A 25074-nucleotide genomic window follows, 5' to 3' on the forward strand; every position below is an offset into this window, starting at 1 on the left:
AAAAATGGTCTTCAAGATATCTTACTGTATGATGATGTACTACCACACATTAGACTTTAGCTGGATTGCAGTTTGTATAACAGAATGTTCAAGTTTTTACTATTTTACATGCTTTACTTTTATCTTTTATTTTGTAAACCTTTCACACAATTTTAAGATTGTTAACTTTAAACTCTTTTAATCGGTGTCATATAACCTGTATTGTGCTAACATGCTGCTGAACCCTGCAACTACCACTACTACATGTATGTGACAACAAAAGGAATCACATCCAATTTCCATGCAGTTAAATACATTACTTACCACACCCTGGATCTATAAACATGTACATATACCAAGCTTACATTACTAAATCATCACCAAACATCTTTATCTCAAGTAGACTGGTCCCCTGTTGTACTTGTATATATAATTATGACAGGTTTTAGCATCTGTCAACCTTGACCTTTCCTATAACAAAATGGCCACTGACATTGTATCTAATTCAAACAAAATGGACAATGTGTGAACGAATTTTGAATTTCTATGTACTGATATTTATCGAATAAATTTATTAGAGAAAATAATAATTGAAAAAATGATAATTGAAACTTTACAGCTAATCTTGCATCATTTCATGCTTAATTTTTTTTACTAAGGGAATATGTTAAAAAAAGACATGAAGATCTGGAACAACTGATATGAGAATTGATGTTTGGAGTAAGGAAAAAAATCTGTTCTATTGTATTTATTTACTGTCAGTAGTCTGTTCACTTACTGGAAGTTCTACATTTCAGCTATTCTTTATTGCAGCACACAAAATGTTTAACTTAACAGAAATTTTTTTTTGTTTTATGTATCAACCATCACCCCACCCAACCTGTAAACAAGATTACGTTCCAAATTTGCCTGGATAAAGTTCATTTACAAAATTATACAGAAGTGAAACAAATCTGGATATGTTTGCCAGGCTTAACTGTGCCCTGTATACCTAAGGTATTGCTGTACTATAGGTGAACAATATTCTAAAGTCACCATAAAGTCCAATAAAACAAGAAACTGAAAAAGAAATAACTTGTTTTGCTTCTGACCCAAAACAAAATTGTATCTTTTTCAGTTTTAAACTTTAAGTGTCTATAACTGTGTTGACTGTGAAAACAAACAGTTAGGATAATACTTGGAATTCAGCAAAGAATGTCACAGTGACTTATTCTGGATACTGATGTGTGCTCCTCTAGAGACATCATCTCATTAAATTTACTCTATATGCAAACTTCAATGATCTAGAATGAACAGTTAAAAAGTGCACATTATTAAAATTAGTTTGCATGAATTATTATGATGTTCATTTCAAAATGAAGGCTTAAATATTTTATTTCATACCCAAATTGAGAAAGCTTCTGCAAATTAAACTTAAAAAAATGGAAGCTTTAAATAATCACAAATTAGGGACAGTAGGTCAAAGTGATTAACTTGCCATTATAGATGTACAGGACTGTAATCAGGCATTGGGTTTCTTTAATGAGGTGGAGCTAACACCAAAATATGGACAAGCATATGGAACATAAAATACAGACCCTAGTGATGGTACAGATGTATTCCCAATGAAAGTTGGGGTGGGCATATTAGAGTGTAACAGCATTCTGTTAAAATTTTACACAGTTGCAGTGGATTGAATACTGGTCCACATAAAAGGTGGATTTGAAATTTTGGTACAAACGATTAAAACATAATAAACCTATATGAAGTGCTGCTCACCTGCAAATGCTGAAGGTAATTCATCATACTGTTTACAAAAAAATAATCAGAAACTTTCTTCACTTAAGAACAGACAAAATGAGCTTTGGTTGATTTATATCTTCTGATTACAACATGAATAAAGAACTGAAATTATAAAATGTAAGAATGGAGGCATTAATATATCATTTAAATTGTTAATGACATACTTTTCTGTCATAGTTTATCATTCTGTAGCAACCCCAGTCATTTTTCTGATACTGAAGTAACTGCAAACACTTGATTTCTTCATATAGATCTGTTTAACAGCATTCCAAAACAGTTTAATTTTTTAAAATATCTCTATTGGAAAAAAAAGTTATGCAACTTTTAAGCTCCAAAATATTTACACATTTCTAGATTTTGTGACTTATATAAATGTTTTCAGATCATTTGGCAGTCACAGAACCGAAGTAAAATGGTCTTTCCATAAAAAATGTTATAACTTTCTTTTTTGTTAAGATATTATTATGAAATTTGATATTCTAACTGCATTTTCCCTGCTGAATTCATTGCTCTCATTAAATCTCTTGTCCAACTTCAGTATTTTCATTTATAAACGAAAAGCATACAAACATTTCACAACTTTTATGACATTCAACTTACAGTAATACAAATATATCATGTTAGCAATAGTTCATAATTGTCATCGAAACAATGTTGCAAGATCTAATTTCATGAATAGGATTCAAGCTGGTTTAATCTTATAAATCCTGTGATGTCATATTTAGCTCCTTGCAGAATGGACCAAGGAATGCAACTATCTTTCACTTAGAATTAATGTTTCAATATCATATACCTGCAAAATAATTTATTACTTTTAGACTTTGTATTTTTTTTTTTGTATTTTGAAAACGTTATTGATCCAAATGTTATCAATGGATTGGGAATTTAGGAACCCATTTTAAGTGTTTGTGTAGTTACTTTGCTACGCTCTTCAAAGTAAAAAACAATTGTCATACTGAAACTTTGCATTTGTCTGATAGTGATGCGATTTTTTTATCATTATTTCATCAGATAATTATGTCCCATTACAAAATTCGAGCAATTGCATTAACATAATGAATATAAGGTTTAGCATATGTTAAAAACAATGACAGTTTGTCAGTTCAGATATTTACAGCATCGACAATCTGAGCCTATTTATAGTGGATGAAAATCTATGCTTTGCATGTTCATTTTGCGACTGTATACTGTCTAAACTGCATAACAAGCGTTAATATGATAGAAACTATAAAAGAAATTCATCTTAGCATGTTCTTCTGGCACACCAATTTGTACGAAATTAATAATAAATTTAGTTTTGGAACATCAGTTGTGGAAAAGTTAACATTGTTATCAGCTATTAGAAAATTAAAATATGGCAGACAATGTCAACACGGGGAGATTCAAATATTTTACATATTCAGTGCTCATTGCTGTTGGTTTATAAACGTGTCCAATATATAAATTTGGTAGCAAAATAAAGCTTGGAATATGCCGATTTTGATGACATATGATGCTTTTATTTAAATTGACAAACTTCTGGTCAAATCTGCGTGAAGTTTAAGGGATTATTTCTTTGTGTAGAAATATCATAGGAATGTGCTACAACCACTGACCAAATTGTTTATGTCTCCTCTGATTGGATTGAAAATTTCATGAATATTCATGAAGTTTTAATAATCTGCAATTTGTAACAAAGAGAGAAAGAGAGGTGTCACGTGACTGTGGCATGATCAGCGCTTATTTTCAATGATGCATGAAATTGTTACTTTTGATGATTTATAAAGTAATAATTCCATTAATATAGCATCAAATATAAAAAGAAAACATGCCCATTATAGATAATTTTATTAGCTTTTACAATATATAAAATGTGTTGGAATCAGATGACATGTATTCATGCTGCAATGAAAATTCTACACTTGGTCAACAGTTTCATCAGATTTCCAGGTAAACTGTCATCTTGTCCATGTTAGGCCAGGGTTGCTACATTCTGTGTATGAAAATCAACAAATACAAGGAATACACTTTCTTAATGAAATATCCCAAAAACTAAGGTTTGAAAACCAAAAGGTATTAAATGGAAATAATAGATGAGTGTGTCACTTGCAATATCTAATAAATGTTCTACCCACTTGTACAAGCTGATCAATGGGATATATATATAGAATGATAGAAAACATTATTTTTACTGAGTTCAGGTGGGTGAGACTGGATTGAATACAAAACATGTACAGACTGGTCATATCTAGAATTCTTTTCAATATAATTTGATATCCAGTCACAAATGTCATTGATATAAAAATAAGTGTGCTTTATTTAAATGTAATTGTTCATAAATTTGTGAAACACAAGTAGATGATAAACATGTGAATTCAATCAAAGCACAGATCAGGTGGATGGGAGTAACTGCTGATAAGTGCTGTCCATTTGTTGGAATATATTAAAACTTAAAAATCTGCACATGAAATTAAAGAAAAATGAATACACTTCAAGTGCCAAATGGTAGCAATAGAAAAGACTAAATAACTTATATGGAACAAAAGCTTAACAGATTCACTCTACAATATTGGTAAAGGGTATCGAATGGCACTATTTTGCCACATCTTGAACTTGCTCAATTATTTTAGCATAGCTAGTTGCTAGAAAATAACTGCCATGATAGTTGTTCTCAATCTAGGCACTACATTGCTAAATACATGTCAAAGCATCCAAAGGTTATATGTAGTAAGCAAATCCAAAATCATTCACAAATGATGCAATGTTGTCACACTAGATGCTGCCCACTTTACACCACAGATTCACATGAACATGCAATTAATGTGACATTTTTATAATTTATAACTCGAAATAATGTGATATCAAAATTTAATTTGTTCGAGAATGTATGAACAAATTTGTGCTGAAAACATCTTTCCTGGTACCAACAACAGCCATATTGTACTGGTTTTCTTGCTAGTTTATTCAAATTTCATCATAGCGAATACAAAAAGGAAACCACTCTGCCACCACTTTGAAATAGCAGATTTGCCAGTAAGAGGCCCATGTATGAGAAGTAGATACATAGAGGCTATACCTCAAGTTGCTTCATGCATGAATCTTCTCAAATAAACAATTTAGCATCAAGCAGATAACAATATCTTTAAAAATGTCAGGCAGAAGCTGGCTTCAACTTGAATGAAATGGTTTCTCAACTTCAATTTGAAACATTCTCCAACAATTTCTTTCCAAAGAATGGTATTTAGTAACCCTTAAATTTTTGAGGACACTGGGATTTTCTTTTTAAACCAAAATGCTTTTGTTGTTTACCTCGAAGGACATAAGCTGTTCTTTTTTATTTTTTATTTGGGAACATGAATTGCTTTTCGAAAAGATCCCAGCTCCCTCCACCACAACAACAAATGAAATAGTCGGACACTTACATGGTCAGATGAAGGAGCAGTAGTTGGACCGTGCATACAAAAAGAGATTTTAATGCATGGTTTCTTGTGATGGAACAAGAATGGGGTTTTAAGTGCAGAAGATGTGCCCCATGCATTGTTTCTTGTGATGGAACAAGAATGGGGTTTTAAGTGCAGAAGATGTGCCCCATGCATTGTTTCTTGTGATGGAACAAGAATGGGGTGTTCAGTGTAGAAGATATGCCCTTTGCATGTTTTTTTTTTGGTGATGGAACAAGAATGGGATTTTACATGTAGAAGATGTGCCCCATGCATGGCTTCTTTTGATGGAACAAGAATGGGGTTGTAAGTGTAGAACATGTGCTCCATGCATAGTTTCTTGTGATGTAACAAGACTGGGGTTTTAAGCGTAGAAAACATTCCCTAACAATAAGCTTGCCTTAGCCTGCATGTTGAGGACACCCCCACTCCTACCCCTGCTTTTGGGAAACTGGTGTTGTACATATCAAGATGTATCCACATATGAAATAACATGACTGTGGCAATATGTATCTGTTAAATGGACCATATCACTAAAGAACAAAAAAAATAATAAAACAATGAGCACAGCTCAAATTTATCATCAGTAATATCTTATATTCACAAAATGTGAGTTGTGGACAGTGCAAGTTGAAATTTAAGCTCCTGCTTTTATTGCTACAAGTGCTAAATTTTCCAAATATGTAATGGAAATTATTAGTAGAACTTCTATTAATACACTTTCTTAAATATAAAATGTAGTTTCTTCTGGCATTAAATCCTTTTCTTTGAGATCAGTTGTTTTTATCACATAACTTGTTACTGTGGCCATTACTTACAAATACCATACTGCTGACCAGGTTAGGGACTGACCATTTAATTTTTGATGGATGGGCTTGGATTTTTAAAAAATAACTTTTCTGGCCCCAAACAACTTGAAAAAATTATTTTTGGCAAGAGTAGATGAAAAACAGAACAAAATGTATCCATTACATTAAATAGCAGAAATTAATTAACATCAACCAAATAAATTATATCCTGGTTTGAAAGAAAATCCAATGCTCCAACCTTAATGAAAACTATATAGTCAGTCCTTTACCACCATGTTTTCATAATGCAGCAAAATGTCTTCTCTACACCTGAACAGTTCATTCACCAAACATGAAAATATTTCTCGAATAGTATCTAACATCATGCATATGTAAAATAGGTTACTATATCTTTTCTTAAGACATCTAAAGAATTTATCTATAATATAGGATGGCATATCTCATATATTTATGTCATATGTTATACTGACCACCCCTGAAAAAAAATGGTTGTTCCTAAAACAAACATTACTGAAACTGCAAGTCAGTACAATCCTTTATTATCTTGTTATTTATAATAACCTTTCCTGGTCAAAGGATATAGATATAGGATATAGAAGAAAATTCAGCTGCAGTTCTAGCAGTGCATTTTGTTCATCAAAAAAAAAAAAAGTCAAACTGAATTAAAAAAGTACTGGTAATTTCATTTTATTCTAAACTTTCCAGATTATAAAACGCATTACACCGTATGTAAAATAACAGGTTTCAACAAAAAGAATACAATAGGATTTTGGAAGCTTAGTTTTCTTCATTCTCCAAAAAATGCAAGTATTACAAAAATTTAGATTCTAGTGATGACTAAGGTTAATCTAGGCACATACAGATACAGACAAATGGATGGACACACACCTACACTCAAGTGAGTGACATATTGAGCTTTAACCAAGGTAGGCTCAACAAAAAGCATGGGTACTGTATATACTCATTTATAAATCAAGTCAAACTGCAAAATAACCCCAAAATCCTGATCTGCCATAGCCTAATATGCCTGCCATCTGGATCTATGCTGTTTGTTCTACTGGTTACTCCTAACAAACTGCATAGACCCAGATCTGCCAGCACATGATGCAATGGCAGATCTGAGTCTGAGCAGTAGGCATCTGGACTCATAAGTGAGTATATAAAGCAATGGTTTAAAGATCTCCAAATACCTGTCGTGATTTTTAACAGCTGGCCTGAAGTTATAAATGATGGTGTGACTTGACAGTTCTGTCAGACAGATCCAGGTATTCTTTTACAAATAACTTTATCTTTTTTATAATAAGTCTGAAACTAATCATAATTACCACCCAGTGGTTTAAAAAAAACAATAAAGTTAGTGACATACAGTACCTCCAATACTAAAACTTGGTATTAATAACAGATCCATTGGAAGGGTACTTATGTACCATTGCTTCCAGGTAACTTACCCTTTCCTTGTTAAGGAACTAAAATGGGAAGTGTCAACTTACAAACCAATTCACCAAAAATTGGCCCGGACAAGTATGAAAAGCTTATTTGTAATGCATACGGTGCTGACAATTAAACAGCCTTCATATATTTATTACGCCTACTGATTTACTAAGAATATGTTCAAACAAGCACCTACATGCATAAAGGTAGTGAAAGCATTTCTAACCATAAAACACTCCCAGTACTGTGCGATTAAAATTGCTCTTTACAATCATTATTTATACTATGTGGTATAAGCTCTTTTCAAAGCTTCATGAAGCGTGGTTAGCTGCACAGCCTCGAAGAATTTATTTCACATTTTAAAACAAAAACAAAAACAATAAAACATGATGAGTGTAAGTGTTGATATATAAAAAATTTAATCTGCACCAATATATGTAGGTCAATACAATTGTTTTTATATAGATTTGATACCAAATGCAGGTATTTACTTCATGTTTTTTAAATGTACCATGTTTCTTCCATTTAAATTCATCACCAATTTTGGGGGTATATCAAGATTGAAATATATCATTATAAAGGCAGCTGGTAAATCAGTCAAGATAAAAATGCTACAAAGAGCTCTCTGTAGATATTTGACACTGAAAGTCTGGCCCCTTAAATCTCCAGACACTGGAGGCTCTCATAGGAAAAACTATTTGTCCAAGTAAGAGAAAAGTAAGCCAATCTGTAGACAGTCCATCAAATCAAATAATGTTTACTGTAGTAAACTTCCTTCCTCACTTTCAAATATTACAATTCTTTTCTTCTTTTTTTTTGTTCATGTAATTACTTTTCTTGCCAACTATTATCCAGTGAATTCAAATTTCATGTGTATGAGTATGATTTAGATTTTTAGTGTAGCTTTAACAATTTTCCAGTCATGTCACTACAATGTCTGCAGTGTGACAGTTTATAGTGATGCCTAGCACTGGGGCATCATGCTGCTGACATGTAGCATCATATCCCACCAGTCACATTATCCTGACACCAGTCCATCCAGTCCTAACACTATTGACTAACCTCTTAATGCTAAGTGCCAAGTGGTACAGTTGGAAGTACTATTTTTATATGTCTTTGGTACGACTCAGCTGGTTTCTAACCTGTGACCTCCAGCATCTGACGCAAATGCTCTAACCACTTAGGCCACTGGAGTGGTCGAATTCAAAATTTCACAAACTGAGTGTTCAGGACTATATATTAAGTGTATCAATGCAAAACTGGAGAAAAATGTGAGGTCCACATTGTGAGCACTTACTGAGATCTCTGCTACATGTAATTAATGAAGGATTTTCTCTAAGGTGACTCGGAATGAAGCATAAGGTGTGGAGCCCATCATTTTGCTGAAGAAATCCTTTGACCATCATACATTTTTAACATCTCTAGCTGAAGGTAAAAAGTATCACCTCTAGATGGGTGTTTTGAGTTTTGTGTTGTGACATTTTATTACAGGAGCATTTTAAGACTAACTAGATAAAATGGATCAAAACAGAGTGCTTGTAAAGACAGATCATTGTTTAGGAGAAGTGACTGCTTAGGGCAGTTGGTATCTTAATTTAGGCAGCTGATAAAGGATGGTGATTACTCAAAAGAGGTTCATGCTAAGGGCAGGTGATTGGTCAAAATATGTTCATGATAAGTTCATGTGAATGCTAACTGTAGATTCATGATAAAGTCAGGTGGCTGTTGAAAAGAGGTATATGCTAAGGGAGGTGATTGCTCAATGTAAGTTTTTGCTAAAGGCTGTGGACAGTTAAACAAAGGTGAATGTTAAAGATAGGTCACTGCTCAATGAAAGTTTGATGCTAAGACCACGTGACTGCAAATAAATAGGTTCAAGCAACCGGTAAGTGACTGTAAAACAACAGTGTATGATGTGTTTTATGCATAGGAGAGGTGATGTTAAAGAGTGGTGCATCTTAAAGCTAGGCGACTGCTAAATGTTTTTTGGAATGTGATCAATTCTGTCTTAGTTACTTTTGATATATTTTGTCCTAACACCACAGAAGAAATGTATGTTTATTATGTATTGTATGTGTGAGTGAATAATATCTAGATCTTCACTGTCTTGTCTTTCCACCAAAGGCACCTATGATACTATTATTTAACTGCAAAATACAGTTTCAATTTTCTTATTTTAAAAATATGGGCTGGAACATTACCAGCAGGTCTTACACAACCAAAAAATTTACAGAAATAGGACAAAGCAAATGAGAGTTTATTATTCAGTTTTTAAAGAACTTGAAACCAGTTCAGTTATAAGCATATGTTCATGACAATGAAATGCAATCAGAAAATAATCATCGTTACTTCATATTTTTGACTGCTCCGGTGGCCTAGTGGTTAGAGCGTCTGCCTCGGAAGCGGGAGGTCATGGGTTCGAACGGCTGAGTCATACCAAAGACTTACTAAAATGGTACTAACAGCTGCTCGCTAGGTGCTCAGCATTAACAGGTTAGTGTTAGGACTGGTCAGCTTTGTGCCAGGATAATGTGACTGGTGGGATATGATGCTACATGTCTGCAGCATGATTCACCAGTGCCAGACATCACTATAAACTGCCACACTGCAGACACTGTAGCGATATGACTGAAAAATTGTTAAAGCTATGTTAAACATCCTAATCACACACACACTCTTATTTTTGACTGTAATTGATCAAATTACAGTTACCTGTAATCATTAAAATGTCTCGTTATAATTACTTGTGATTACTTTGAAGTTTGTTTATTAACTACAAGTGATTACAGTTACCTGTGATTACTCAGAAATTTAGTACTCAGTTATCTGGAGATTACAATTCATGATTACAATTTTCCCAGATCTGGCAGAATGCAAAAAAAGAAAGACTGTTCAAGAAAGTTAAAGAGGGTCATTTTCTTATACAAGTAGCAGCTAATTCATGTGAATGACTACCGTATATAATCGTGCATAAGCCAATAATTTAGGAAAAAGTAAAGGCCTGGAAGAAGGATGCCTGCTTATCCACGGGCCAATGTGTAAACTTAACAGTTTTTAGGTCTTTTTGTTGACTACTGTAATGGTTGTAAATCTTGGGACATGAAACAGTAATTTGTTCCATGTCCTAAGACATAAACATGTAAAAAAAATGTAACTTTCAGTTACCCGACAATTATTAAACTGTTATAAAGTACTATGATTGATTTAATTATTTTCCATGTGCATATTTTCTGATTTCTCCAACACGAAGTTAAATAAAGATAAATACAGACTTTATAATTTACGATTGAGTTTACCAGGGTGACCATACTGAACTATAATGTACGGTACTTACACAGTTCAAAGCATGCATAGCGTCACTTAAATCCTTACTTATTTCCAAATATAGATGCAGATTTTGCTTTATTCACTGTTTCGACAAAATTGCATTCTTCCAGAAAACATTTCAGTTAGTCCTGAATAACTGTTTCATCTACGTTGAATCACATGCTCACAAGTTACTCATTTTCAATGATATAAGCGATCCTATAAATCGAGTTAATATTTGTAAAAAGGTATGCATGTTTATTTGTACAAGGCACATAACCATCATAATTTACATGTTCACAAAGAGTGGTAATAATAAAGGCTAAAATTCTCATAGAAATCAACTAAGATCAACATCAACTTCAGTTTTGTGTTTTAGCTGAACAAACATAACTTTCCACACAATAGAAAGCTTGATGTCTCGGTGTCTCCTATGTTGATAGTTAGTCGGAGAATTTGTCTTTCGTTTTGCGACAGCAGTACAGGCCACTTAATCATTAAAACCCTGAAACTGGCTTTTGATAAGAGAGAATTTTGACTGGTAACTATACCAATTTAACATTGGTATATAAGGTGTAAAAATGCCAGGTGTTCACTCGTGCAAGTTTCTTTAGTGGGAATGGAGCTATAGCATATGGAGTCACAGCATTCGTAGTGATCATTTTTGAAAGTGAAATTAATTGTGGGTGATTTTATTGTTGTGATTTATCTTTTTGTTCTGGTTTATTTTTTTATTTTTGTATTATTGTTGAGGTAACAATAATCATTAATTTATGTGAATAATGTTTAAACTTAACATTCTATTTAGTGAAGAAGTGAATGCTTGATACTAAAATAATTATTTCGTCATAACAATAATTCACAGGTGATACAACAGAACATGTAGGACTTTTCTTGTTTAGAAGAAATGAAAATCGAAGACATAATGTATTAATCAGGAGTTCTCTGCAAAAATCGGAAGATATTATGAAATCAGGAGGTAGGCATGGAGCAACCCCAAAAATCGGGAGGTTTTTTTTTTTCCTCCCGGCATGAAAGTTGACAGGTATGGTGTAAGGTTGTTTACATCAAATAAACCACAACTCGGCTTTTACAATATTAACATAATTTTCGAATCATTATTTCCAAAACTCTATTAAAAAAAACAGAAAATTAAATAAATTACTTTTCAAACAAGTTTATACCATTTCTTTTTAATAATCATGCATGCAACCTTGAGATAAGTATACATGTAATTTTTTTAAATGCAAGTTTGCCTAAATAAATGCATTTAGAACTTACCTCGTGTATCTTGAGATACCTTGGAGTTGTAAGTTGCCTTATATGCAGGTCATGTACTTTTTAGTGTTTATACCTGTTCAGTTTGGGGGTCGGCTTATATGTGAACGGGCTTATACGTGAGTATATACAGTAATACATTATGCTACTATGAAAGTACATGTATTTTCTTCCAAGATGTGACTGTGGGTAAGTGTTTCCTTGATAGAGGTAACTTTTAAGGCTGCAGATTGCTTATGAAGGTGACCTCTACTGATAGGTGATTCTTAAAAGAAGTGGCTGCTATGGGCTAACTGTTTTGTAAAGGTGACTGCTTAACAGATGTAACTGCTAAGGACAGGCCATTTCCTGCTACATTTGGCTAAACAACTCAAAAGTTCTGATCATATAAATTCAGTAAAATAACAAACCAATCATCATGTCCTAGCAATGAGGTCAGGAAATGGGCACATGAAAAATTTAAACTATGCTCATTAGTGCAAATTTGAATACCATGCTAAGAGCATAAAACTAAAAAAATATACATATATATAGATACAAAAAATAAGCTCCTAATATTTATTTAAAAAAACTGATGCATAATTTTGTGCAAAATTATCAAAAGTTCACAGTTTTTAGTTAAAGAATAAACCTTTTGTTACAAATGTTTGATAAATTCAGGCTTGGATCCTCAACCTGTTGGATCTTAGTGTGAAAGGATAAACATGCATGCTATCTCGACCTAAAAAAGACAGACGGACAAACTCACACAGATCACTTACTGAGCATTGTTTTGTATCTCCAGAGGAATGAAAGCTGAGTGGCTATCACAGCGAGAATTGGCATGTAGATGAACCAGACCAAGTAGTATGCCCCAAACTGCTGGAAAAAGTCCAACCTCTGTGGCTGCTTGCAGTTACTGAAAGTCAGCCGCAACTGTATAATGAACCAAATCATGATCAGTAGACGGAAACCAAGGATAAGGTATCCTGGATAGGAATTCCACTCATCCACATTGGAGATAATGTCAATTGCCATCTGAAAATCGAAAGTGAACATTGTTAATACTTGAATGATTAATAAAACACTTGACACATTATCTTTCAGTATGCAAGCTGCTATTTCCATGATGTTATATTAGAAATTAACTTTAATGGATATAAAGGGAAACTCAAAATTACCTGTAAAATTTTTGCTTTGCCAACAGAAGTCATCAGTTTACCATAATTTATGCAAGTTATCAGCTGATCTTAATTTATGAAGTCATCACAGCTGAAGAATTACATATCTACTGCAGAAATGTTGTACAGATTATCATAAAGAAATCAGTCCAATATTTACAGAATTTATGTAGCTACAATAATAAACCTTTGACTCCCATTTTACCATTCTGATTTTACTTTCTTACTATAAATGTATTATAACTACAAATTCTATAGACCTAGTGATAACATAGCAGTTGGATAATACTGTCTCCATTGAAAAAATAAACAAAAACCATGATGTACATGTAACATTAAGTGTTAATTACCTATACAACAATATCCACTTTTCTTGACCAATAGAATGTCCATTTACATACAATCTTGTAGTAGTAGTAGTAGTAGTAGTAGTAGTAGCAGGGCTGACAAGAGGAGGGGCAATCAGGGATATATCCCTGGTGGCCCGGGTCCATAAGGGGGCCAGAGCCAAACACTTTAATTTTATAAAAGATAAAAAAGAACTGAACAAGAACTAGGAGAGGCCTGTGTGTTTCTTACCCCAGGGCCCGTGATCGCTCTCTACGGCTCTGAGTAAAAGTAGTAGTAGTAGTAACAGTCCTGGTAGTAGTTATCGTGATAATATAATTTGATAAGAAAAATGCATGTTTATCTTAGGCAGTCTGGATAATCAACACATGACCATGCATGCACCTGGTTTAGAAAATTACAATAATGAATCCATACAACCCTGACCCCAAACCCATCCTGTGAGACAGAATTCTGCTATAAATTCAGTTTCAAAGCTTTATTATTAAGTAATACCAGAAAAAAATATTGGACTTTCTGAGGTTTATAAAAAAAATCTTATCCTTATACTATTAGGATGATGTCTGTTTACATCGGTCTTCATTTTTATACCTTTTAATTTGAAAGAGTTTATCTTCCTGAAGATTCTTTTCAATTCTCTTAATTAATATATTTTATAACTTTAAATCAGCACCATATAGCCAGTATTGTGCTGACATGTCATTAAACCCTAACACACACATACATTGACACTCAGTGCTTGACCCTTGGTGTCTTAAGGAGAGTTTCAGGTTTTCTGTTAAATTTAAATGGAAAGGTTGAAACAGCATATCAAAGAAAGTAAGAAATAGTGCATATAAAATGTGCAACCATAATTATTAGGTGCCAATCTCGTATATATTTCCAACTATTGACCACTGACACATAAATCTAAAAAGGTTGCTCAAACAATGTCACACTTTACTAAGATTCCTTGCAAATAACAATTCACTGATACAAAATTGACAGAGAAAATGAAGGATTCGTGAACAGATATTTTCAGGTAAATTATAATTCCAGATAGCAGGCAAAAAAAACAGCTTTGCCACATTGTCTCTTTTTGTAACCTTAATTATGTAATCAGTCAAAATATTGTTACTGTCAGACAGGTCAGCCATATAAAATATATAAAATGTCCTGTGGAAGACTGATTATATATATATATATATATATATATATATATATATATATATATATATATATATATATATATATATACACTCTCATTAGCTGTTGTAAGCAGACTCAAAAACACTGTACTTCTACATATTTTAAAACTGTAGCCATCTATTTCTGCAATACTGCACTGATTTAGCTCTTCTGAGTCGGAGCCAACTACTTCCAAAGATAATAAAAAAGGATGATCTGATTTAAAGGCACACAATCTTGGCATCAGTTGGATTGGTTTATTCCCTAAAACAACCATGAATATGAAACTTAAAAGCCTAACATGAAATCATGTTAAAGTGAGAGAAAAAATCAATGTTTAGTACATCACACATGCCAATACATTACATAAGGAGATACATGTATAACACTTTCCTATTTTTAAACAAATGCCAGTCATATCCACATTATTTTATAATACCGTCACTCGATACATATATGAGTTTCATGAGTCATAAGAGTGTAGAAAAAATTTGTCTTTTCTGAACAACATTATTACTTTGTGATGAGATGTCAATTAAAATCTAATTGTATATCCTTAATTGAGGAAAATAAAACTTAGCTGAAAAGCAGGAAAAGACAAGGGTCAGTGGCTAACATAGCAAATGAGGACCTAGCATAAACATTCACTTGTTGTGAAATGTACACAAAAGTATAAAACAAATTGCTTTGCAGTTAGTGGCATGTAGCAATGTCCAACAAGTTCTTCAAATTTCATATATAATTCATATGAATTCAGATTCTATTAATCACACAACTATAAAAGACACAATTGCACAGTGAAATTGCTAGATAGTGTTTCAGGCATTATACCATGGTAATGGCATATTTAAGATTATGACACTATTAAATAACGTCAGTATACCACAACTTGTCACTGAACTGCAACCCAACCAGACTGTGTGGGGTTGTTGTGCCAAAAAATGATTACAAATATTGATCACATAACTATTGTATTATTGACATTAATAATCCAACATCATAATTGCCATAGATGTAAAACATGTAAGGCCAAAAAAGAATATGTTTCCTATAGCCCTGGTTGTAAAATTAGGGTAGGTATATTTTTTTACAACATTATAAGGATCTTTGCTGCAAAATATTTGCAGCATCATTACAAATATCCAACTGATATTTTAATCTGAGGTAAAAGAGACACCAAAGAACCAATGTTACTTACCATATTGAACACTGAGATCAATATATGAAAACTGTAATCAATAATTGGTTGGAAATTCTGCAGGAAGCAATTTTGCTTTTTCACCAATGATTATGAAACATATCAGAGGTCTCTCCATATTAATAATCATCAGCCACAAAGGTTTAATATCAGTTGCTTTTTCTTACATCCTTGTTTTGCAGTTTTATTGGGTTAATATTCTTAATCTGGGTCATTTATATTTTTGTGTTTTTTGCTACATGCAAGAATCAATTTTTTTCCTATCTGATGCTTTGAAATTATGCAGTTTTTCATTACATTATCTAATACAATAAATGTATGATGGGTAATGTTTATTTTCTTCTCCATTATCTGTTATTCTTATAGATACATCATTGCCATTCACATGTTGTTTGTTTGGGGAGAAAAATATAATGTCAAATGTACTTACACTTATCACTCCATGGACTGGGACAGTTAGGTACATGTAACATCTCAGTTATTTAATATACCTTAACAGGATATTTTGCTAGCATTGAATGCACATGACAACTCACTTATTTCATTTCCTGAAAGAAGTCCTCTTATGAAAAACACCATTAATCAAAAAGTATTTTTAAACTCAAAATCTAAGGAGTACATAACAATGGCCACAAATAAAACTGGTTATTCAGCACAAAGAGAGGATGAAGAAACTAAAGCTCTTGAAAATCAGTTGCGACAGACGAACTGTTTCTAAATTAATATAAAGCAAAATACTTGTAACTAGTAAATTGAACCAGTTCACAAATTTTAAGTATTTATACTATTTTCCATGTTTATGGAGCAAAAATTCCATACAAAATGAGTGCTTGCACTGATGCAATTGTGATGAGAAAATAGACACAGTTCCATATTGCATGATACTCAATAAAACTGCATGTGCTTTGTATGTCATGCTACCATATTTGGTTAGCATATAGGTGTCTCAAATAAATACTGCTTGATGGAGACAATGTCTGCTATTCTTCCAGTTGCTGCCAATATATTGGACAACAAGCTGCCAGCTATCAAATTCTGAAAGCTGCCAGAAATTCTGCTGGCATAGTCCTTTACGACTTGTATTGTGTGAATTAGGTCAACACATGTACTTTCCTTCTAAAATCAAACATGTTTGGAAACATAAAAGATTGGCTTAAAATTGATCCAGTTTTGGAAAAGACTTTCCTTCAAAAGTCAAACAGTCAGAAACACATGAGATTGGCATAAAATTTATTTTATTTTGGAATGTAACACTTTCCTTCAGTCTAACAGTCAGAAACATATGAGATCGACATAATATTTACCCGATTTTGGAATGTACCACTTTCCTTTGAAAGTGAAACAGCAAGAAACATAAGATTGGCATAAAATTTATCTGATTTTGGAACATACCACTTTCATACGCAAGTCAAACAGTCAGAAACATGAGATTGGCATAAAACTTATCTGATTTTGGAATGTAACATGTAGAACACAAATGATACGGATAAACATATTGAAGAATAATTTGATAATATATTATTAATTTCATTCTGAGAGCTTCTGTCTGATTTCAAATGGACATAAATATAGTTCTGCTTTCTCAGTAAACTGAATGTCCATGACCATTCTTGTACTGAAATTTAATCATGATACTCTCACTGCAGACACAACAAAACATTGGAATGTCATTAACATTTTACATTTAAATTTTAGCCATCATTTTATTTTACAAGTAGCCAATTAAATATGTATCAGCATTTTCACTCAACTTGTTAACTTCAACTGACATCAGCACGAGTTTTAACTTTTGCTGACCATTTCAGGAAATACTGCTATTTTTTAAACACGTATAATAGTCTGTGACATCAAATCTGCATCATACTGTAATCAGGATTACATGAATAAACATAAAACAAAATGTTCATGTAGCTAAAATCCTGTTCATGATTAATTGTCATTTCCAGGATTATATATTCTCATCTTTTACTTTATATCAGCAGGAAAAATGTAACATTTATATCACAAAATGCTCAGTTATAATATATAGGTAATTCATAATGTAATAAACTTACCAAATTCCAAATGAAAAATCCACAATTGAGTGCTGTATACAGACCCCATATACAGAATAGTACATACTTTGAATCAAGTTCCATTTGTAGAATTGTCCATCCTTTTGCAATTAGTAGTAAGAGTAACATAAATAAACACTGTGCTATCAAGTCTATGGCATTTCCAATATTCTGAAACACAGGGACACCTGCACCATTAAAAGCAAAAACAAGTACATGTATAAGATTTAGTACGTTCCCAGTGAATTCGAGAATGATGCATGAAGTGAATATTCTTGTAATATTATGGATCTGTCTTCTATAGGCATATATCCACAGTGGAATCATAAACATATAAAATAGCACAAATATTGCATAAATTTCAAACACATCATGAAGCTCAAAAGAGAACTGATGTTCAAATGGGTTCAGATGTTTGGATGAAGGAATTCCATTTACCAACCATATGTCATACTCTATGTCGATAGCTTCCGATGTGCTGTCGTACCAGTGGCAATCATGGTTTGTAGCATTTCTATAACATGATGCTAAACTGATGTACCAGAACCTGCAACAAAGAAATGAAAATTATTGCCATTATAACTGATAGTATAGTTACTATCACTGTTGTTATTGTTGTTACTGTATGCAACAGTCATATTATAGTAGAAATAGTATGTTCAATCATTATATTCACTTCCAAACATACAGGCAAAGCAAATACACAAATGCTAGACTAAACCATGAGTCTGTTTTAGATAAATATTGCTAAGTATTGGTGAATAATTAGTGTTTTTCTTCACCCTCATTTGTGCTTTTTACTCAGTCTGACCCTGGTTCTGACACTAAAGGGATTCTCAATCTTACACCCCTTGGGAAAACACTCATTATAACTAACATACTTTTATCATTTTATACAGTAATCATGTTTCAATTACTTAGAATTAGATACTTTTATCATGTATATAATAGTCATGTTTTAATTATGTAGAATTATGCTTTTCTCATGCTAAATAAAAGTCATGTTTTAATCTGGAAGAATTATATAATTTTATCATGCATACAGTAGTCATGTTTTAATTAGGTAGAATTAGGTACTGTTATTATTTTATATAGTAGTCATGTTTTAAATATGTAGAATTATGCTTTTCTCATGCTATATAAAAGTCATGTTTCAACCTGGTGGAATTATATAATTTTATCGTGTAAATAGTAGTCATGTTCTGATTAGGAAGAATTAGATTTTATCATGTTATATAAAAGCTGTATTTTAATTAGGCAGAATTGTACCAAAAAAAATCAATTTATATAGTATCAATTTATAGCTGCAATAAAGTCACAGTTGCAATCAATTTATAGCTGCAATAAAGTCACCAGCTGCAATTACTGTATTGTTTTTTTTCTTCAAAAAATTTAGTCAATTAAGCAATCTTGAACCAGGATTACACGTTCTGATTGTTTTGTTTTCCCTCAAGGCAAATGAACTACCCTGATTGCCATTCATGATGTTTTGTCCTAACCATAGGATAAGCAATAAACAACTTTACAATAGGTCAATAAAAAAAATGTTAATATATTTCGTCTATGCCTTCATCACTTTGTGATAAACATCAGAGTCAGTCTAAAAGATTATTTTGGAAGTTGTGTAATGGATATTTGGAAGATGAATTGCAGTGAGGTTAGTACCTTTATTTTCTGCATTTTTTATTCTGTCAATGTTGATGTTTTCTTTGTAACATGTACATTTTTCTCATTTTAGATTATATTTTAGATTCAGCTACAAGTAGTTAGAGATGAAATGTATGATCATTTTAAATATTACTTGTGATATTTTGGTGATATTGCTCAAAATAGGGTAGTTGGTTGTGGAGAAGTTTACCTATGGATTAAGATTTAATGCATATAAACATATTTTACATTTTTATTTAATTGATTTGTGAATCTTTATACAGTAAATGGGTGGCAGCAGGAAAATGCCTTTATTTTTCCTACTGTTGATCACTCTTTCAATATTCTTGTCCATAAGATGCAAGTGTACTTCTAAAAACAAATGTACATAGATCTATGGTAATTATTATTTTCAATCTCCTTGCATTCCCAGATCAGAATTTGATATTTTGTTTTGAAGTTGTTACATGAAATGTGACCTTTGTCCCACACGATAAGGTACCTAGATTTATATATTACGCATGATTGATATATCAGGGTTTTTCTTTATATACTATAGTTTGTATATTTCTCTCTGAAAATATGTGATCAAAGCCTGTTCATATATATTCCAATAAAATTATTGATTGTTGTTCAGCTTTGACTACACTTAACAGGCTATCAAGCTGCATATTCTTATCTGGACTAATTGTTCCATCCATCTACCTGTCTATCTGTTTATTTTATCCCTCTATTGCTCTGCAACACTGATTGTTTATACACATGTAATATATAGCAGGTATATTAATTTGTTGGGACCTTATCTCTATACATGTATATGGATAATTAATGAATATAAGATGTGGAAATTAATTATATGAAGAAACTAACAAAGGCAAAATGAATACTGGCAAGCTGGAGTCAAAGACATCTGTTAATAATTGGTAAGGTAATTGTTGTAAAAACTCTTGTTCTGCCAATATTTATACATTTTTTTTCAGCACTTCAAAGTCCATCAGCAAAAGCTGAAGCAGAACTATATCACATATTATTTAAATTTGTGGAAAAGTGGATAGAATAAAACATGATATACTAGTATCCCCAGAAAATTAAATATGATACACATATTTTCATTCGTTAGGTATAATAAGATAAGATGGGTAAAAAGATTGCTGGAAAAGGAAAATGGAACGTGGCATAACTAAGTCAATACAACTATACTCAGAAATAAAAAGGATATTTGGAATTCAGGGAGAAGGAAATTAGAAGAATTTAGTAAGCTCATTAAAAACAGTTTTTGGAGAAATGTAATTTTGGCAGTATCTAATTGGAAAGAGTAACTGCAAAGTCGAAACGAGTATCTATCCCTGAGTATTTTAAATTTTGTCCCCCTAAAATGTTCTATCAATACAAATCCTGGACAGAAGCAGGTTTTAAAATTCTGAATGATCTAGTAGATGATCACGGGAATTTAATATCTTTTGAAATAATAAAACAAAAAAAACTAGAACCAATGATTTCTTGAAATACTTCTCCTAAATATCCAAAAGCATGGAAAGACGCCATGTGTGTGTGTATGTGTGTGTGTGTGTGATTAGGATTTTTAACATAGCTTTAACAATTTTTCAGTCATATGGCTACAATGTCTGGAATGTAGCAGTTTATAGTGATGTCTAGCACTGGGGCATCATGCCACAGACATGTAGCATGATGTCCCACCCAGTCACATTATCCTGACACCAGGCCGACTAGTCCTAACACTAACATCTTTGTGCTGAGCGCCTAGCGAGGCAGCTGTAAGTACCATTTTTGTAGGTCTTTGGTATGACTTGGCCAGGGTTCGAACCCACAACCTCCCACTTCCGAGGCTGACACTCTAACCACTAGGCCACCGGAGCGGTCGGATAGACACCATGAAAAACCATTTAGTACATAATGATTTTGATAAGCAGGAGGATAAAATAATGAACTTGCAAAAACAAAATTCACTCAAGCTTATTTACAAAGGTTTTTAAAAAAGCTAAAAGGAACACACTGCTAACCAAGAAGCTTGGATGCAAGTATTTAATAAAATATAAGTTGTGATGAGTGGTGTGAGATTTATAGCCGGGCGAAATGCTGTACCAAGGATACCAAATTGATCTCCTTTAACTTTCAATTAATCCATAGAATAATCGCTACTAATGATTTTCTGAAAAGAATTAATATATTAGACGACAACAAATGTACTTTTCTGTAAGAGTGAAAATGAAAGTATTGAGCATCTCTTCTATGATTGCAATATTACTTCACAGTTTTGGTACCGTTTATTTAACATTTTGCACCTTTTTGCCCAAATATTGTACATTTGCCCAAAAAAGAAACATATTTAGGAAGTGAACAACTGGATAGTTTTTGTAATTTCTTGCTTATTTTGGCAAAATATTATATTTATACTTGCAGTTTCAATATGAAAAATCCTATTTATGCTTTTCAGCAAACAGTTGCAATGCATAAGAACACCAAAAAATACACTGCTAAGGTAAATAAAAAAGAGGACCAATTTCTTCAAAAATGAACCTCAGTAATGAATATGTAACTTGTATCTCACTTGACGGTAAACAGGAGCAAAATACTGTAATATCACAAAGTCCATGTCACATAGATTGTGTGCCATATGCATGTGTGTGTGTGTTTTCTTTTTCTGTAGAATCATTATATTTATTATCCCTAGATTATCTGATAACCAGAAATGTTTGATTGTAAGGTGGCCTTGGGATGGTTCCCTGACCCAGTGCTCAACCTATTACAGAGTTAATAAAAAAAATGAAAAAAAATAAAATGAATATGAGATGTTAAGTCATTCTTATTGAATGTACTGACAAATGGATTGATATGTACATGCAAAAATGAAGTAATGCGCTCATGACGGTATTGATATATGTTTGTATTACTAGTAAATGTATTTTATTTGTATTTTCAGGACAAAAGAATGTCCTCATGACTTAATATTTTACAGTCTGCACAACATGCTACACAATAAAGCCATTTTGAAACAATGGATTGATTTGCCTGTTCTTATGAACCAAAGATTAGTCCTGTAGCAGTTATGTTTACGGCTGAAACATAGAACGTGAAGCAAATATTTCATGATTCATCTATGAAGTTGCTAACATAAAAAGCTTCTCACAGCTATCATGGTGATCATTTACTTACTCCAAGCCTCCAATTTTGAACAGGTGAACATTTTCCTGTTTCTATTTGATGTTCCTTGTATATTTTGTTAATTGTCAAAGTGTATCTGGTGTATCTGTATCATATACTTCTACAATTATTGTCTTTATTACTTAATTGTCAGCCAACAGCTGCTAATGGCCAATGTTATTTACTTCCTAAAAATTAGCCCAAATTAAATGTTTTTAATGTCATCTTAGCCAAATATTACACAATGTTTTATTTACTTATGCAGCTTAATTGGTCATGTGCAAAAGTTGTTTTCAATAATAAAATTCAAGTGCATCATCAAAGCCAAAATTAAAGGTTTCCAGCAGAAACTGGGGCTAGGATATGTGTGTAGCTGATTGAGATAGAGATTACCTGGGATGAATACTGTCCTGTATCCGATAAGTAAACTGAAAATTGGGTATAACATTACTTGGATTGTCTTCGTCTACACAAAGTTTATTTGTTGGACATGGAACATTTCTGAGAAAATCCTCTAGCCCGTCAGCTTTACAGTAAGGGTTGAAAGCAATAGTGTCAATTTTGTTAAACATAAAGGGGCATGCCCTTTTCGGGGAAAAAGTACTGTTGCCATAGAGCTCCATGAAATATTCGCTATCCACTACTGCCAGAGTTATGCACGTTTTCGTGCTTGATTTCGATGTAATGTTTCCATAGATAAAACCCTGAGTATCTTCTAAATATTTTGGATCCGTTTTCTGAAAACCAAACTTGGCTAAAAACAAATAGAATTCGTTGGATCTCCATGTTCCTTTCAGATGGAGAGCACCTGCTCTTAGTGAGACATAGCAAATCGAATATAACGTCCAGATTAAGTGCAGTTCCTTCATTCTACGTTCTTCTTTTTGAATCAGTCGATTTTACTGAAATATTGTCATTCGCTTGACAGGTCCATGCTAAATCTGTCGTTAATCATCTGAATATTTCCGGGTCAACGTAGTAACGAAGGCGTGCAGAGTGACTTCCCTTAAAAAACTAAATTTTGATTCTGAAAAAGAGAGCGCTCCTTGTGCGGACTATCGATCAAGCAAGAAAATGTTTAACACTCATAATAATAATAATAATAATGAGGACTTTGTATAGCGCCTAATCTTTAGAAGCTCTAAGCGCTTTACAACATTAGACAACACCTATAAGATAAAAAAAAAAACATATATAATGATATGATTACAAACACAAACACCATGAAATTAGAAAACATAAAAAAAACATACTGAGAATATTTAAGGTAGGAAACATTATTAGGTCTTTAAGTTTGTTCTTGCAGTCGAAATAAGTGAGTTTTGAGAGCACTCTTGAATGTGATCACTGTGCCTTTGTGTCTAAGATCGTGAATAGTAGCAGGAATTGTTTGGTAGATGTAAAATAACCAAGGAAACAACATGTTTAGTTCTCGTACATATCAAATGATTCTTAGGTTTTACAACATTCGAAATTGTTTCTTTCTTGTTTTTTTTTTGTTTTTTTCTTCTTCAGAAATGTTAAATGTACAAGTCACACGGGTCATGTATGCGCATTTACTCATTTTAAATTAAATATAAATTGTTCTTTTAAAATTTGACACTAATTTTATTTAACCGAATTCTATTCAAACCTGATTATTGAATGCTCTGCACCTTAACTGTCACCAAGAAACTTCTAGACGAAAATTATCTATCGCTATGGACTTTTTACAATGGTGGCCATGTACTTAGTACATTTGGGTCAAAATAAAAGCGCGTCTAGTGGAATCGTCACAATCGAGGGTAGTACGAATTTGTTTATCAATATGCGTAGCTTTTATTGTGGCATCGCAGCGCGCGACATTCAGCCCGGATTGTACGGGATCACACCTTACGTTTATTTCGTCCAAAAATGTCTACGTAAGTAGTTTATGGAGGCACATTAGCGTCCTTTGGACCTTAACGTTAAAATATGGGATTTGCACTTTGGCGTCAATGGGAATTTAACATGGAGATCAATGAGAATTGAACATTGGGTGGCGTTATGCGGTTAATAGGGTCAACACTTTTTATAGCGTGAAATGTATTTGTAGGGACAAAGGGTTGATAGGGACAAACGTAGACATACAGAAACAAACAAATACACATCCAAACACACAGAAAAGAGGACAGAAATGTTCTAAAGAAAGACTCACAGATAGAATAGAGACTCGAAAAAGAAAAGTCTATTGTATGGGTACAAAACGTTTATTTAAGTGTATACATGGGCTCTCTTGGCAATGCCATTTGTGTTCCTCTAACAGTGAGTCAAGTAGATCCGTAATGAAACCTGCTACTTCCTCGGCTGGAACGT

At 32.7% G+C, this 25074-nt stretch overlaps 1 protein-coding gene across 1 annotated transcript in view; it reads right to left on the reverse strand.

The window, feature by feature from the left end:
* Positions 1-23704, reverse strand: part of LOC149805068 (uncharacterized) — a 79650-nt gene extending 55946 nt beyond the window's left edge. Inside the window, exons 1-3 of the mRNA XM_089947024.1 lie at positions 23134-23704; positions 17932-18478; positions 12766-13021 (exon numbers count right to left, since the gene is read on the reverse strand). Of these exons, the coding sequence (XP_089803150.1) occupies positions 12766-13021; positions 17932-18478; positions 23134-23609 (1279 nt within the window). The 5' untranslated portion in view covers positions 23610-23704. The remainder of the gene's footprint in view (positions 1-12765; positions 13022-17931; positions 18479-23133) is intronic.
* Positions 23705-25074: the final 1370 nt, after the last annotated feature.

The sequence above is a fragment of the Sinohyriopsis cumingii genome, chromosome 2 (assembly GCF_028554795.1).
Source record: "Sinohyriopsis cumingii isolate HCF-2022 chromosome 2, ASM2855479v2, whole genome shotgun sequence".
In the NCBI taxonomy this organism is placed as follows: Eukaryota; Metazoa; Mollusca; class Bivalvia; order Unionida; family Unionidae; genus Sinohyriopsis; species Sinohyriopsis cumingii.